This window comes from Lepidochelys kempii, chromosome 3 (assembly GCF_965140265.1).
Source record: "Lepidochelys kempii isolate rLepKem1 chromosome 3, rLepKem1.hap2, whole genome shotgun sequence".
In the NCBI taxonomy this organism is placed as follows: Eukaryota; Metazoa; Chordata; order Testudines; family Cheloniidae; genus Lepidochelys; species Lepidochelys kempii.
The window spans coordinates 135,881,045-135,898,325 of NC_133258.1; the positions used below are offsets into that span (position 1 = coordinate 135,881,045).

Genomic DNA, 17,281 nt, shown 5'->3' on the forward strand with positions numbered 1-17,281 from the left:
CCTCCTCCAGCACCAGCGGAGGTCCCCGAACACCCAGGCCACCCTCACCCAGCACCCATGATGCCCCCAGGCAGCCCTCCGCAAGTTTTAGTCAGGGGTATATAGTAAAAGTCATGGACAGGTCATGGGCCGTGAATTTTTGTTTACTGCCCGTGACCTGTCCGTGACTGTTACTAAAAATACCAGTGACTAAAACGTAGCCTTACTCATCCGTGATACTGAAAAAGTGCATGTATCACATGTCCATATGATTTGGTTTGCATAAGTGGTTCAGGAATAAATAGTTGCCCTTACTGTTTCTCTTAATTGGCCTTCTTATCCATGCACAGACTGCTTCTTTGCTGTTTCTATCCCACAGCAGGCTGTTTGCAATTTGTCTCAATGGATGTAAATTTGCAGTGCTACACAACAGGGCAGAGGGCTAGTAATAGTGCATTAGATTTTATTCCATTCAGTTATACAATCATCAAGATAGTCAGTCACTCCCATGTGTACTTACCCTAGGAAAAAGAAATTTATCGGTGGCCAATCAAAGAATCTTTGAAAACCATGCTAGCTTGGGGATGGCGGATTGAAAGGACAAGGGAAGGAGATAGTATGGCCCTTTATAATCGGACACGTCGCATATCTCAGACAAGTCAGGTGAGTACTGTGACAGGCTTCAAGCCATTTTATTAAAGACTATGTTCTGATATTGTGTGTGTCTCTGTCTTTTTACCGGAATGGTGTATTTAAAATGCAAGTGTCAAAATCTGCTTGAGATGTTCTTGAGCTTCCCCCATGTGTCTTTATTATAGCACTCACTTGAAGGTAAAGTTCACATGTCTATTAACGTCTTATTTCACATGCTCAAAACTTCATGAAAACTCTCCTTTTCAGTTGTAATGTTCCCTTTTTGGCCATAGCCCAAACATAAAAATCTAAGCAAAATCTGTTACCACGCTTCCAAATTGTGCCAGGGTGAAAAAATGCTTGTGGTTTTAAAAAAAGGGAAAAAAAACTTTGTGTAAACAAAAAATACATCTCAAAGAGACTGAATTAACAAGCTGAAAATGTCCAGTTTGTTAGATCTCCCAATAGAGTAGTTCCCACATAATTTGGTATTAAACATTTTTTTTAAATTGAGATTGAAAAATTTATGTAATTTTTGAAATTTTTCACTTTGCTTAGGGTCAATTATGATGCTATTTATGATGATAATGTAATGCAAAGTAAGGCACACTGGAAAACATAGTCACAGCTACACATACAAAATGATAGGGTCTTCATGTGCTGTTACCACTCAAGAAAGATATCTTGAAGTCACGGTGGATAGTTCTCTCAAAACATCTTCTCAGTGTGCAGCAACAATCAAAAAAGGTAAAAATGTTAGGAATGTTAGGAAAGGGATAGATAATCAGACAGAAAATATCATAATGCCACTATATACATCCATGGTACGCCCACACTTTGAATACTTATCTCAAAATAGCTATATTAGAATTGGAAAAGTACAGAGAAGGGCAACAAAGATGATGAGTGGCATGAAGCAGCTTTCATATGAGGACAGATTAAAAAGGCTGGGATTGTTCAGCTTCAAAAAGAGATGACGAGGGGGGGATATGACTGAGGTCTATAAAATAATGACTGGTGTGGAGAAAGTGAATAGGGAAATGTTAATTCTTTCACATAATACAAGAACTAAGGGTCACCTAATGAAAATAATAGCAGGTTTAAAACAAACATAAGGAAGTACTTCTTCACATAATGCAGAGTTAACCTGTGGAGCATGTTGCCGAAAGAATAACTGTGCTAAAAAACAATTAGGTAAGTTCATAGAGGATAGGTCCATCAGTGGTTATTAGCTAAGATGATCAGGGATGCAACCTCATGTTCTGGGTGTCCTCTGACTGCTAGAAGCTGCGACTGGATGGCTCACTCAATAATTGCCTTGTTCTGTTCATTCCCTCTGAAGTATCTGGCACTGTCCACTGTCAGAAGATACTGGGCTAGATTGATTATTGGTCTGACCCAGTGTGGCCATTTTTATGTACAGCGCTGTTTGAACTGTTGTAATTAGGAAAACATTATTTTGTATCAGAGAGAAATGAAGGAATATGTTTACATTCTGTTGTTCATAGGAGTTGTGTGCATAATTCTAAGTACACTGCCCTAAAAGATATTCTTAAGGATAAACAGGAGGCATTTTTCAAAGGGGTCCATTGACTCTCCAGTACATACATATAAATATTTTCAGAAGATGTGTCATTATGAAGACTGTTGGTATTTTAGACCAAATCACATAAATGGCTGTCTTTTTTTTTAACTCTCATGTTTGAAAATCTGAGCCAGTGCTGCCATGAGGCAAAGTTATCTAACTTCTGTGACAGGGTCGGGCCAGATGGCTATAGGAGAGTACTAGAGGGCAGATATATTAGCCCCAGGCTAAGTAGGTCCCTTTTCCCTGAGTAAGGTAACAGGGAAGGTTCCAGAACAATCAGGAACCTTCTGGAGACAATTAAGACAGGCTGATTAGAACACCTGCAGCCAATCAACAAGCTGCTAGAATCAATTAAGGCAGGCTAATCAGGGCACCTGGGTTTTAAAAAGGAACTCACTTCAGTTTGTGGTGTGCGTGTGAGGAGCTGGAAGCAAGAGGCACTAGGAGCTGAGTGAGAGCACGCGGACTGTTGGAGGACTGAGGTGTACAAACATTATCAGACACCAGGAGGAAGGTCCCATGATGAGGATAAAGAAGGTGTTGGGAGGAGGCCATGGGGAAGTAGCCCAGGGAGTTGTAGCTGTCGCACAGCTGTTCCAGGAGGCACTATAGACAGCTCCATTCCACAGGGCCCTGGGCTGGAACCCGGAGTAGAGGGCGGGCCCGGGTTCCCCCCAAATTCTCCCAACTCCTGATCAGACATAGGAGGAGTCGACCTGGACTGTGGGTTCAGAAAAACGGCCAAGCTGAGGGCTGCCGTGAAGCTCCAAGGCGAGCAAATCCGCCAATAAGCGCAAGACCCACCAAGGTAGAGCAGGAACTTTGTCACACTTCGTAAAGCACATCTTTTAAAAATCAGTGAGGAATATGGGGAAATCTGCCTAGTGGTAATAATGCCATTGTCAAATAACAGTATGTAGATTATGGGAAGGAAAAGAGAATAGATAAATGGTCATGGTCAAATGAGGGAACCTGCCTCAATTAACCAGCTTCCTTTTGTCCTTCAAGTTATCCACACAAATGGCAAACTTAAGCTGTAACTTTGTTTTGTTGTACCAGTGGGTTAAACTTTAAATAGAATTTGTAAATTTAAAAATCATGCCTCTTTCTGGAAATATTGTTATCTCTCAGAGGTACAAGTAACAACTAAATTGTCTGCAACTGTAAACAAATCTGAAATATACATTAATTTTTATTTTATGTACGTTGTGACAGCACTTTAGCTTTGCAAAAAAAAAAGGAGTACTAGTGGCACCTTAGAGACTAACCAATTTATTTGAGCATAAGCTTTCATGAGCTACAGCTCACTTCATCGGATGCATTCAGTGGAAAATACAGTTGGGAGATTTATATACACACAGAACATGAAACAATGGGTGTTATCATACACACTGTAAGGAGAGTGATCACTTAAGATGAGCTATTACCAGCAGGAGAGCGGGGGGGAGAAAACCTTTTGTAGTGATAATCAAGCTGGGTCATTTCCAGCAGTTAACAGGAACATCCAAGGAGCAGTGGGGAGTGGAGGAAATAAACATGGGGAAATAGTTTTACTTTGTGTAATGACACATCCACTCCCAGTCTCTATTTAAGCCTAAGTTAATTGTATCCAGTTTGCAAATTAATTCCAATTCAGCAGTCTCTCATTGGAGTCTGTTTTTGAAGTCTTTTTGTTGTAATATTGCGACCTTTAGGTCTGAAATCGAGTGACCAGAGAGATTGAAGTGTTGTCCGACTGGTTTACGAATGTTATAATTCTTGACAACTGATTTGTGTCCATTTATTCTTTTACGTAGAGACTGTCCAGTTTGACCAATGTACATGGCAGAGGGGCATTGCTGGCACGTGATGGCATATATCACATTGGTAGATGTGCAGGTGAACGAGCCTCCGATAGTGTGACTGATGTGATTAGGCTCTATGATGGTGTCCCCTGAATAGATATGTGGACACAGTTGGCAACGGGCTTTGTTGCAAGGATAGGTTCCTGGGTTAGTGTTTTTGTTGTATGGTATGTGGTAGCTGGTGAGTATTTGCTTCAGGTTGGGGGGCTGTCTGTAGGCAAGGACTGGCCTGTCTCCCAAGATTTGTGAGAGTGATGGGTCGTCCTTCAGGATAGGTTGTAGATCCTTGATGATGCGTTGGACAGGTTTTAGTTGGGGGCTGAAGGTGATGGCTAGTGGCGTTCTGTTATTATCTTTGTTGGGCCTGTCCTGTAGTAGGTGACTTCTGGGTACTCTTCTGGCTCTGTCAGTTTGTTTCTTCACTTCAGCAGGTGGGTATTGTAGTTGTAAGAATGCTTGATAGCGATCTTGTAGGTGTTTGTCTCTGTCTGAGGGGTTGGAGCAAATGCGGTTGTATCGTAGAGCTTGGCTGTAGACGATGGATCGTGTGGTGTGGTCTGGGTGAAAGCTGGAGGCATGTAGGTAGGAATAGAGGTCAGTAGGTTTCCGGTATAGGGTGGTGTTTATGTGACCATCGCTTATTAGCACCGTAGTGTCCAGGGAGTGGATCTCTTGTGTGGACTGGTCCAGGCTGAGGTTGATGGTGGGATGGAAACTGTTGAAATCATGGTCGAATTCCTCAAGGGCTTCTTTTCCATGGGTCCAGATGATGATGATATCATCAATGTAGCGCAAGTAGAGTAGGGGTATTAGGGGACGAGAGCTGAGGAAGTGTTGTTCTAAGTCAGCCATAAAAATATTAGCATACTGTGGGGCCATGTGGGTACCCATAGCAGTGCCACTGATTTGAAGGTATACATTGTCCCCAAATGTGAAATAGTTATGGGTGAAGACAAAGTCACAAAGTTCAGCCACCAGATTTGCCATGACATTATCGGGGATACTGTTCCTGACGGCTTGTAGTCCATCTTTGTGTGGAATGTTGGGATAGAAGGCTTCTACATCCATGGTGGCCAGGATGGTGTTTTCAGGAAGATCACCGATGGATTGTAGTTTCCTCAGGAAGTCAGTGGTGTCTCAAAGATAGCTGGGAGTACTGGTAGCGTAGGGCCTGACGAGGGAGTCTGCATAGCCAGACAATTAATTTCCCCCCATGAAACTGTCTGCCTCTTGTGGCAGAAGAGGTATTTTCCCTAGTTCCCCATGCTGCCAAAATATTTTCAGGGGCATCTTAGGCTGCTGAAGCTGCCATTTTAAGAAGCAGTCTTTTGTCTTTAAGCTGTCAGTATGTCCCAGGTGCTCCTTCTTTCTGATGATGTAGGGAATGTGGGAGGAGGCATCCTCTAAATGTGCCACAGAAGAGTCTCGGGGACAGCCAAAACTAAAATTAAAAATAATTTTAAAAGAAAGACCAGTATTGATGATCTCAGTTTTACTCTCACTTAAAAAAAGACATGTGGCCTGCAACACTGCTAGATGACATTGACTTGGATATATTAGTAAAATACAAACTATTTTCATACTTCTGCCTTTCTTTGATGTATTAATTTTGCCTGATCAAACAGAAAAGCATGTGGCAGAAAGTAGGAGCCTTGCTCTGTGTTGCCTTACCCTATGAATAGTCATTTACATCATCACAAGAGATGTGGTAGCATTTTACACTCACATTGCCCTAATTTTACATGGAAGTAATGGTCTTTTCAGAATAAAAAATGCTGTCCTAGAATACAAGTCTGAGAGAAAATATCATGGCCTTTTGACACATTGTTGAATTCATCCAGATTTTGAAGTCCATTTCTAAAGTCATGCTTGGGTAATCAGAGAGAACTCAGTTCTGTTTAAACATACTGCTTAAGCATTTAGCCTTTGTCATTATGAAATGTTACTATGGATTCAGTATTTTGTCAATACAAAAGGTTATAGAAAAGACAATATAGCTTCAATTCAATATAGCTTCAATACCAATTTTTACATACAGGCTAGGCTCCTTGTCAGCTTTGTAAGTGCTAATCACAGCTTCCGTGAAGGGTTGTGATATAAATGTGTCCTTTTGTCTCCCCCCTCAATACTGGCCACTGAGTGCCAGGCTAGTTCTTGGGGTATATTAGCATACCCTAAAGGCTGCTGTAATTTACACTGACTAGTGGAGGCTCAGAGGAGCTTATATGGTTGCCAGGGATTGCCAAGACATAAGACATCCTAGCCACACCTCCTGCGCCAGCCGTTGTATTCTGAAGATGTCCTCCAGGACATCCTATGACAAAGGGGAGAGATTTTTGCCTGATTGTGACCTTTCTCTGGAAATAGTTACAATGCAGACATTGCCAGTTATCTGACTAATCTGCGTTCTTAAATCTACCCCTGGTTCCAGTTAATCTGTTCCATTTTTAGTATTATTGCTGTTAGGCAAAAAAAGAAAACTCATGTAACTCTAATGTAATGCTCTCTGTTTTTCCGCCAATGGATATGTAAGTGCTCCTTTCTACCTCAAGTTTGTTTTTTCTTTAGCTGTTCGATTGCCTCAAATATCTAGGTGACATAAATCTATTAGGACCTAGTATTTGTAATACTATGCTTATATGGTTGCCAGGGATTGCCAAGACATAAGACATCCTAGCCACACCTCCTGCGCCAGCCGTTGTATTCTGAAGATGTCCTCCAGGACATCCTATGACAAAGGGGAGAGATTTTTGCCTGATTGTGACCTTTCTCTGGAAATAGTTACAATGCAGACATTGCCAGTTATCTGACTAATCTGCATTCTTAAATCTACCCCTGGTTCCAGTTAATCTGTTCCATTTTTAGTATTATTGCTGTTAGGCAAAAAAAGAAAACTCATGTAACTCTAATGTAATGCTCTCTGTTTTTCCGCCAATGGATATGTAAGTGCTCCTTTCTACCTCAAGTTTGTTTTTTCTTTAGCTGTTCGATTGCCTCAAATATCTAGGTGACATAAATCTATTAGGACCTAGTATTTGTAATACTTCATTGCTTTTTTGCACATCTGTCATTCAGGTGTCTGTAGATGCTGCCCATGGTTACACCCCTCGAGCTATCGACATGAGCAATGTTACCCTCTCCAGAGATCTGCATGTAAGTCTTATTGTAGTTAGTGCTTTTGTATTTTCTTTTTTACTTAAATTTTCTTTTTTCTTTACTTAAATTTTTGTGGATTTATGTAAAACAAAAGTTCAGTGTCCTGTAGTTTTAGTCAGTTCAAAAGGCACTGTTAAGGCTGAAAACCTAACGTTTTATATAGGGAACAATTGACCCTGGAAGCCCCTGTGTGCAGAGAATCTGATGATTTTAATGGGAGTTCCGCACACAAAGGCTTGCAGGATCAGTCTTTAATTTTTATGTGTAGCTATTAGCAAAGTTCATGGTATGATGTTTTTCAAAATAAATGCCTCGTCTACTCTTCTTTCTAAAATAAATAAATGCCAGGTCATGAGTCAGCCTTATGAAAAACCACCTTGTATTTATGAAAAAGGAAAAAGAGAAATTAACTGGGGGCATGATTTTAAATTTTAATCTTTCAGCAGATTTATAATCAGGAGCCAGTAAAAATAAAATAACTTTTGAAGTGATAAATAAATGGACAATGGTGTTTTAAAAGTATTTATTTTTTCCAGAAATATTATCAGCTGTGGTTGATTTACAGACCTATACCAATGCGTCCACTACTATTAAGAACTACCAAGTCAGTATTGTTTATCATCTGATAAATCAGGATGGCCACCACACACAGTTCCCTTAGAAATAACTTCCTGCAAGTATCATATCCAGATTAGTCACCAGGTTGATTACTTGAAGTCAGGTACCAAGAACAAGGTGCTCTAGTTTTTTCCATTGTGAAATGAAATTTAAGACTCTTTGCCCAGCAATTCTAATAACAAAATGAAAGTTTTGAAACACTGTAGAAATGGAAAAGAGAAGGTGGTACTTAGCACATTCACAATCTCAGCATCCCTCTTTCTCTGTGCCTAACTTAAACCTCTTGTGTATCTTTGATACAACGGGAGATGCAGAAATTTATGTAAGTTTCATAACAAGTATTGACAGTGGAGTATTTATTGGTATTAAAATATATGATTTGTTGCTATTTCATTTTTTCTGATTTTCCCCTTTAATTACATGCCATTACTTCTAATTAATATCCCCTGTGACTCCTCTAAGCATTTTCTCTCCTGCTCTGGAGTTTACTGAACACAAGTCAGATGCACAGCACTTGTAGATGATTATCATCTCTCCTTTGGCTGTTATGTGGTCAGTCTACACATAATTAGGTTTTCGTCTGTAGTTTAGTTATATCCCTTTGGCTTATTCATGATGTTTATTACTATTCTCTGAGTTTCCTGTGTATTTCTGGCATTGAGATGCATTATACAGAGTTGTGTGGAGTGGCACTATTACCTGGTCTCTGGTTTTTTGTTTTTTGTTTTTTTTGCGTATGCAATCCTAAAATATCACTTAGTGGATAAACTATTGTACTGCAGAGTTCTAATAGATCTAATTTCAGGTCTACTACCAATCCTAGCTGTCTCTTGGCATTTCTGCTTTCCAAGTTCAATATCTTTGTCACTTCGAATATTTATGTTTTAGCTTATTTTTCCCCAAAGTCTCAGGCTAAATTTTCTCAGGTTAAATATTATTTTGTTGTTTCCAGTCTCTATTTCTAACCACTGTAGATTTCTGTGTATCTTTCCCTGGAGTTTGCAATTTCTCCCAATTAAGTATCCTTGCTATATTTTAACTAGTAAGCCATTAAACTTCCAAATACTTACTAAAGATGGTGAATAAAATTGAGTCACACTAGTTCCTGCAGCATTCCACTGGGGACTTACTCCATTATTATAACTATGCTTATCACTTATACAGGACTTCACATATTCAAAAAGCCATACAAGCATTAGTTAACCCTCACAATACTTCTGGGATGTGGATAAGCATTTATCACAGTATTACAGATTGGGAAACTTAAAGCAGAGGAGCTAAGTGATTTACCCATGGCCAAACTGCAAATAACTGGCATTAGAACTAGAACTGAATTTAGAATTCAGGACTTTGTGAATACCAATCCCATACTCATGATTTTACATCACACTATCTGCCATTTGTCACTGATAATTTCCCTTTGTTTACAGCCCTCCAGTGAGTTAGAAGTCAATACTGACCGTCCTTATGATCGAGAGTAACTGGTTTCACCAGTTATGTTTGAAGCTAGCTTTCGGTTAGAAGCCTACTTTTGTTCCTCAATCAATAACATCACCAGAACTAAGCAAATTTAACTAAAATTTCATTTGCATCATTATGTCAGGTTACAATTTCTCTTGTAATTTTCAAGCGCATGAGCAATGCATTTGTGAGAGATAAGGGGAAATATGAGGTGTGATTCATTTTGGTGTAACTTGAGGTTTTAATGTATCTTAAGTAAGAGCTTAGCCTACATACTCCAACTTTGACTTAAGTTGGTAGCTTTTGGAAAGGCAACTGCTTTGACAGTAGTAAAAAGTGGGTGTTTGGATTTTTTGAATTGTTAAATTAAATATATATAAATAATGTGTTTTGTCCTATGAAGGTGCTCTACTATACCCATCTTTTCCTAGAGATTGTCTTAGTATGCAGACACGTTATGGCCAAAATTTGCATCTAAATCCATAGATAGTCCCCTAAATGAGTGGACTGGTTTTCATATATTCTGGGCAACGAAACATTGCATTGAAGGCAATAGGAACTGTGCACCAGGTCTACATATCATAGCCCAAAAGGAATGTTACAAACTGCTCTTTCCCCTAGAGCAATTCAGTTAAGTTTGAGAGACCTGGGTAGGTTTTAACTATTTACTGAAAACCACAATAGAATCCAAATGAATGCTCCTAAGCTACAATACAGCCATTAAAGTAAGTAAGCTGGGCAAGGCGTACTAGATGCTGGCAGACAAAACTTCCTCTCTGTTCAAAGTCTGTTACCTCTCAACACATAGAAGCACTTAACCCCACCCCATCTCTCTCAAGTTATACACATGGCTTATAGGTCACTTGCCGAGCCTGCCCAGACAGCCTCATAATAGCTCCCTCTACTGGTGAGAAATGAGGAACCTAAACATGTATTACAACGTTAATCAAGACATACTAAAACTGTGATGAGATGAACATTAAAACAAGAAGGACAAATTTGCCTCACCCCAGGGATACAGGAGCATCTAAGGGTACAGCCCATATGGGAGCTCTCCAGTCCCCTACAGGAATGAGAAGTGAAATTGTGATTGTGGCAGCAGATCCACAATTACCTGGATCCAGTGAATACAAACACCCATGTAAGGGGTGCAAAGTCATTGCTGACACACTACAGACTAAGTACTGGAGCAGCAGGAACATAGGGAGAGAGCTTCTCTGTGCCTACTTGCAGCTTGGGGATGGATTCCATTCCCCCGCCTGATGTAGTATTTCATACAAAACTGGTTTCTTTGGCTTTTGTGCAAGGTTGAGGGAGAAGTTCAGTGCAGAATAAATAACTGTATTGGGTTTAGCTGTTGAGTTCCAGATTTGTCAGCTTGACTGATCAATAAAAATGATAGTTTGCAAGTGAACATTTAAATGTAATTTTATATATTATCTACATTACAATGCCATTGCAAGATCTTGATATTAAATATAAACTGTAAAATTACCTTTCTTTGAGATTTATAACATTAATCATTAACTTCTCCATTTTCTTAAGGCAATGGCTGAGATGATGGCTGAAAACTACCATAACATATGGGCAAAGAAAAAGAAAATGGAACTGGAAGCAAAAGGTAATCATCTCTGGTTTTTTGCTTGTTTGTTTTTTGGGGGTTTTTTGAGGTGTTTTAAGTTCAGAGTGACTCAACTTAGGTTATGTGTTTATGATGCAGTATTAAGAAAGGTCAAATTAAAAAAGAAATTAAACCATTTATTTAAACTTGACCTGAAAAATCAGACATCGAGACAGAACAATTGTTCAAAATTTTCAAATTACTTTATTATCATGATCATTATTATTTTTGAACATCCAGAAACGTGTTAGACACTTCATGGAAATACAGAATGAGACATCCATACCCAGAGAATTAGACTAATTCAATAAGGAAAAAGAGAGGGCAAGAGCTTGTTTAACTAAGACTTGTAAACATCTTGATGGTTGTGTTGCATTTGGTTTCTTTTATTTATTTTATTTCCCTTGTGATACCAGACTCTTGGTCACAGGAATTAGACTTCATTCATACTATTCTACATATTGCCAAGTTATCCAGCAATGTATTAATCAAGAATTATATTCATTACAGATTAAATTGACAAACGTGATTAAACCTAGATTAGTTCCTTGGCTTTACAAGGAAAATAGTGTACTCTGTCTAATCTCTTATGGTCCAGATGGTAAATATTACTATACACGATAGTTGTTACCTGTTATGTTTTCTTCCGTGTTAAAGAAAGTTAAGGTTTTTATTTTTTTTTTTTTGCGCCTTAATGCTAACATTTTATTCTGTAGATGTTATAATTGTTTAATTGCTACATGGAAAAAAATAGTGATGGCATTGTACATTTCACTGACTGGAATTTAGGTTTTTTTTCTCATCAAAAGATGTCAAGGCAAAGAGCTAATATGGAAATTGTTTTTTTTCCTTTTTATCTCAGTTTCTATTTACGGTACAGTGGTAGCTAGTGTTTTAATGATGGCTTGACACCACTATTCACGTATTTAAACTAGAGCTCTATAGATATTGGCTGACTGCACTGTGTTAATCATATGCAATCCTACGGACTCAAATGGAGTTGCATGGGTATGACTGAAGGCAGAATTTTGAAACCGTTGTCAGTGAATGTGTAAATGAAGCCTTAGTATTACTGAGCAGTAAGGCCTTATCTGGGTGACCTTGTGTTGGATAAATAAGAGAATGAATTTCCATATCTTACATTATGTTTCCCCTCATTTCAGTTTCTTTGTGATTTTTTTAAAATAAAATTTATCTAACCTAAATAGCCAGTTTGGGGGGAGGGGATTTGGACTTTTGAAGAATGTTGCAGGATGATTAGACATTTGGAACGGGGAGGTGTATTTGACACCTGAAAAGGCAGAGGTGTTGCTGCTGTGTACTCATTAACTAAGGGGATTTACAGGCAAGGAAGGCAGCATAAAGAGGGGTGTGTTTTTATTGAAAACCTTGCAGGGAGTTATGATGAATGATAGAGAGGGTATGTGCTACTTGGTAAGAAGTGTGGATTGGTTTGGCAGGTGAAAAATGGTTACAATTTTCCAATATATTTGCCATTTTGTGATATAGTGAATATATCTGTTTTCCCACAGATGAAAATGGCAGACTAATAATTTAGCTGTCTGATACAGGTCATGTATATACATAAGGTTATGTTATCTTGTATGTTTTTTTTAAGATCTTTTTGCAGAAAGATCTTTCAAATTATGATCCTCTGCTGTCACCTAATGGTCAGGTACATTCAGTACAATAATATTCTTTATAGAGTTCTCGCCTTGTACATGTGGATCTTTTCACTGTCTTTAATTATGAAATATGAGTCTTTTTGATGTGTGGGCATATTTATGTGGGTTACTATTTCACAGAGGGAAAATGCATGATTCCAGAAAGCTGTAGTTTTCTGGTTTTCCTGGGAGGCTTTAAAATGTTAATTTTGTAGAGCATTTTATCCAGTGAGATTCCCCATGCATTGCATACAGAATATGTAGCATCTCATTCAAGGTAGAGCAATTTAAATCATTGATTGGAAAAATAATTTAAATTAGATAGAGACTTTATAAACCTAATTCAAATGTGTGCTATTGCAATTGTAGATATAAATTCATAGTCAACTAAATCATAAATGCTGGAAATTTTTGAAAATTTCCCTACCTTGAATATTATAAAACTGATATAGGAAACAAAAATGTTGAAAGTGAAGGCGCTGACACTGCAACCACTTAGGCTAGTACAAAACTTTACTCACATGAGTAGTCCCACTCACTACAGTGCAGCTGCATATGTTGCCAAACTTTAAGCATGTTCATAAGTGTTGCAGCAACAGGGGCCAAAACTGTATTTTCATCAAAAGTTTTTGTCTTAGTGACACAAAATCTTGGCCACTTCTAAACAAAATTGATAACTTGTGAAAAGTTATCAATACTTTCAGCATGTTAAGTTTTTGTGAACTTTTTTATACACAGTTCAAAATTTTCAAAAATAAAGGAAAGATCCTGTGCTTCAGTACATGGTACAGTACGGTTTATACTTGGTGAGGATCTGCCCCCAGGAGTCTAAAATTAGGCTTCTAAGCTTATATTTAGGTACCTAAGGGTGAGCTTTTCAAAAACACCTAAGTGACTTAGATACACAAGTGCCATTGACTTCAAACTGCAAACCTTGATGGAACTTGGTCAAAGAATTTCATTTTTCATGACTTGTGGCAGTTCAATATATAGAAAGATAGTGCTGGATGTAAATTTGGTATGGTATATTTTCTTATTAATTTCGTGTTTGAGTTGTTTTTGCAATAAGGGTGGTAATGAAGCTTGGTTTTTTTAGTATAAATAAGCATTTTAAATGTGAAACTTAAGTAAAAAGTTTGTATGAAATCTACAAACAATTAAGAAACTAATAATAAATTACAAAACTTCCATTTTAGAAATTTGACTCTGTAAATGGTAAGAAAGTAAAAATAAAAATAGCAACATGTAAATGAAACTCCTATAAATATGAGTAACCATTACTCACGTGAGGTGTCCCATTTGCTTCTCTGGAGATACTCATATGAATAAGAACCACTCACGTGGCTAAGGGTTTACAAGATTGGGGCCTTAGATATAAAGGTTGAACCCTGCTCTGTTGAAGTCAATGGGAGTTTTGCCATTGACTGCAGTGCTGCCAGGATTTCACCCAGTATCTATAATTGATATTCATGCAGTCAGCTGTATAATGAATGTTGACACTTTTTCGTCAGACAATACAGTTTTATATTTTATTAAACATTTTTCACGTATGCACATCTCCCTCAAATGCACAAGCTTTTCTTACTAATGAAAAACTCGGTTGTTTTGCTTTCTTATGATTTACATTGGATTTGGATGTCTATTTATTTTGTATGTGTTTTTCATGTCTGTCTAAAGGAATAGCATTGAGAACTCAGCAGCATGTGTGAAACATGACACGAAAACCAAAAATACCTGACATTAATTTAGTATCTGCACCCATTTGTTTTAATGGAGAAAACATAGATTTGTCTGCCAGGATTTCATTTTTCATGCATTTTAAAGACCTTACTCAGACCTCCTGAAAAATTCTAAAGAATCTCCTTTTTGAAAACATCTCTTCTTATGTGTAGTGTTTTCTGAATTGGATTTGCTTCCTTGCTGTTATATTTTCATTAGAGACTTGCTGTGGTAGCAAAATACTTACCTGAAGTTATCATTTTTTGTGACGTCATAGTAATTTCCGCAGTAATTAATTGTGGGCTGTTAAAGAATAGTGACTTTGGGTGAGAAATAAGAACTGAGAGCCAATGAATTCTTAAGTCCAAAGAAAAACTCAAAGATAATGTTTTTATGTAAATATGCACACTGGTAGTTGTAATAATTATCTTATGGATTTATACTCATGAAAAACTGACTGTATGTGCAACCAGTGAGAAATTATAAAGCCATATTTTTCTGGAAAATTTTAAATTTTATTTCCTTAATTATCTTTTTTTCTCTCTCCACCACAAAAAGCTGGTCAGAGTGATCAGTTGTCTGAATTATCCCTGAATATCATGCTTTGCACATTTTTCCATGTAGTATTGACTTTTGTATTACTATAAAATAGATCCACATCACAATTTGATATTTATCTCGATACACTTTTATTTTGCTAAAAATGTGAGCCCTTTGTTATTACCACTGTATTTATAAAAAGCAAAGAACTCTGCTTCTCAAAGGGGCAAATTTTGGTCCCCCTGGAAGTTTCTGCCAGTGACTTCAGTATGACTAGCCAATGACACACAGTATTTAGCAGCAGTGTTTTTGAATTATACTATTTATATACTAATTATACTATAGTGAGCTCTTAAAGATAACTACAGCTGATCATGTTGGACATTTTCTTTGGAAAGAGGAGAAAAAAGCAAAAATGTAAAATCTAACCAGACACAAGTTTTAGCAGTGAGGGAGTGGTGATGTGCTGTGAAGCGTAACCACTGGCATAATGTGAAGTCATAATTGTAACTTTTTAAGTGCTTTTTCCCTACTAGAATTTTTTTTTATCAAGGATGTTGATGCTTCTTTCTACCATGAGGTTTGCAGGTCTTGGGAACATTTGACTAAGTTACAAATATGTATGTAGTCAGGTCTATAAATATACTTCAGATGTATATTCAGATACTCCGTGTGGGAAAACAATGTGCTTAGTGAAACAAAAAAGTAAATTATTGGTACTTTAGAGTAAAGAGGAACCTATCATGTATTTTACTAGTTGTTAGAGTGACCTACAAAGCACTGCATGTTGTCACAGGCTTGTTACAAACAAGGACGTGCCATCTAACCACATGTTTCTAACTACTTTGTCATTTTCTTGACATTTTGTAGTAGGAGGAGGCAACCACCCTCTGCTGGTTCCCTATGACACGCTGACAGCCAAAGAAAAAGCCAAAGACCGAGAGAAAGCACAGGATATTTTCAAGTTTCTACAGATCAATGGATATGTTGTCTCCAGGTAAATTCACATCCAATACAGAATTTGCTTCACAGCAGATAATTAACCCTCCTTAATATCTTGTTTAATATAAAAGGATCTAAAGGAGTGTTAAGCTTAAGGGTTTTTTTAAGATAATGAGGGAACAAATCTGCTTGGCCCTTACATGAGTACCTGGTAAGGGCAGGGTGGGGAAACAGAAACTTTCCCCAACCTAGCTTACAGAGCCCAGGCCGAATTCTAATCCCTGTATACTGGGGAATTCTGGGAGGTATTCTATGTCAGTTATTCAGTGCTCCTCAGAAAGCTCCCCTGTATCTGAGTACTGTCAGCTCCATTGGGTTCCCCTGCTCCATCTCCTGCTTTCTACTCTATATCCCACACTTAGGGGAGGACTCCCAGCCCCTTCCACTGCCCTGGGGATGCTGAGAGACTGTCTTATCCAGAGGGTGAGGGGAAACAGGCCTCAAGCCTACAATTTCCTCCCTGCCCCAGTACCAAGGAATTGTTTCTGCCCACCTCAGCTGGCCAGGACTCTATTTCCCTCTAGGAAAGCCTGGCTAGATCCCTCTGTGGCTTAGAGGTAGCCTGTGAATTGACCTCCTGCTTCTGCCAGGTTGTCTCCACTCATCCCCAGCTGCTGCTGCTGATCTTCTACCTCTTGCCTCAGGGCTGGCCTCTGCTCCAGCTGCCACTGCTGCTGCCCAGTCCCTAACTCGTGGAGTGGGGTGTCCTGCCTCTTCTTCTCCCGGGGGCATGTGGAAGTCAGAATTGTCCCTAGCTGCTACATCTGTGAGCTCTCCTGCAGTTTGTCATTCCAGACATTGCTCCATTTTGCTCAGCTGCTGTTTGTTCTGCAGAAATAGCAGTCTCTGGAGGCCCAAGAAGGCTTTACATAGAGGTGGGGTTGGCTGAGAGAGCCAGTCACCTCCCCTCATCTCCCCTGGATGAGAGGCAGAATAATCTCTCACCCTCCTTGAGGCACATTCCTATGTGCATTTTGAGGCATGAAGAAACTTAGCTCCAGTATGTCGGCATGAGCTCTCTCTTTTCCTTTCTAGGAGTTAGCCATTTCCTGCTGATCCAACCAAACTTCTCTCCATTGAGATGGGGAGAGGCATTTAAAATTCAAACTACATTGTAGTTGAATATATGGTACTTTAGATAAAATTTACTGCTATATTGTAGTTATCAATCATTGGGAAGTAGTCGTATACTGTATAGGATTGTCAAAGGTAAAACAATTCAAAATTGGGTGCCCCAGATTGGGAATCACAATTCAGTAAGAGGCCCTGATCCTCAGATGTCCTATTCACTTAACTCCCTCTGAAAATTAAGGGTGTTATTTAGCTATCTGAATCATAGGGTTAGAAGATACCACAAGAGTCATCTAGTCTAACTCTCTGCGTACATGCAGGATTTGTTGTGTCTAAACCATCCAAGATATAAATGTGTGTGTGGGTGTCTAACCTCAGACATCCA

General features: G+C 38.6%; 1 protein-coding gene across 17 annotated transcripts in view; it reads left to right on the forward strand.

The window, feature by feature from the left end:
* The window catches only part of RYR2 (ryanodine receptor 2), a 709,125-nt gene that overhangs the window by 498,845 nt on the left and 192,999 nt on the right, over window positions 1–17,281 (forward strand). For 16 of the 17 annotated variants that reach the window (XM_073338185.1, XM_073338183.1, XM_073338188.1 and 13 more), the window contains 4 exons: window positions 505–642; window positions 7,120–7,197; window positions 10,825–10,900; window positions 15,694–15,820. In XM_073338185.1, coding sequence (XP_073194286.1) covers window positions 505–642; window positions 7,120–7,197; window positions 10,825–10,900; window positions 15,694–15,820 — 419 coding nt within the window. The remainder of the gene's footprint in view (window positions 1–504; window positions 643–7,119; window positions 7,198–10,824; window positions 10,901–15,693; window positions 15,821–17,281) is intronic. The other variant, XM_073338190.1, reaches the window with a different exon arrangement.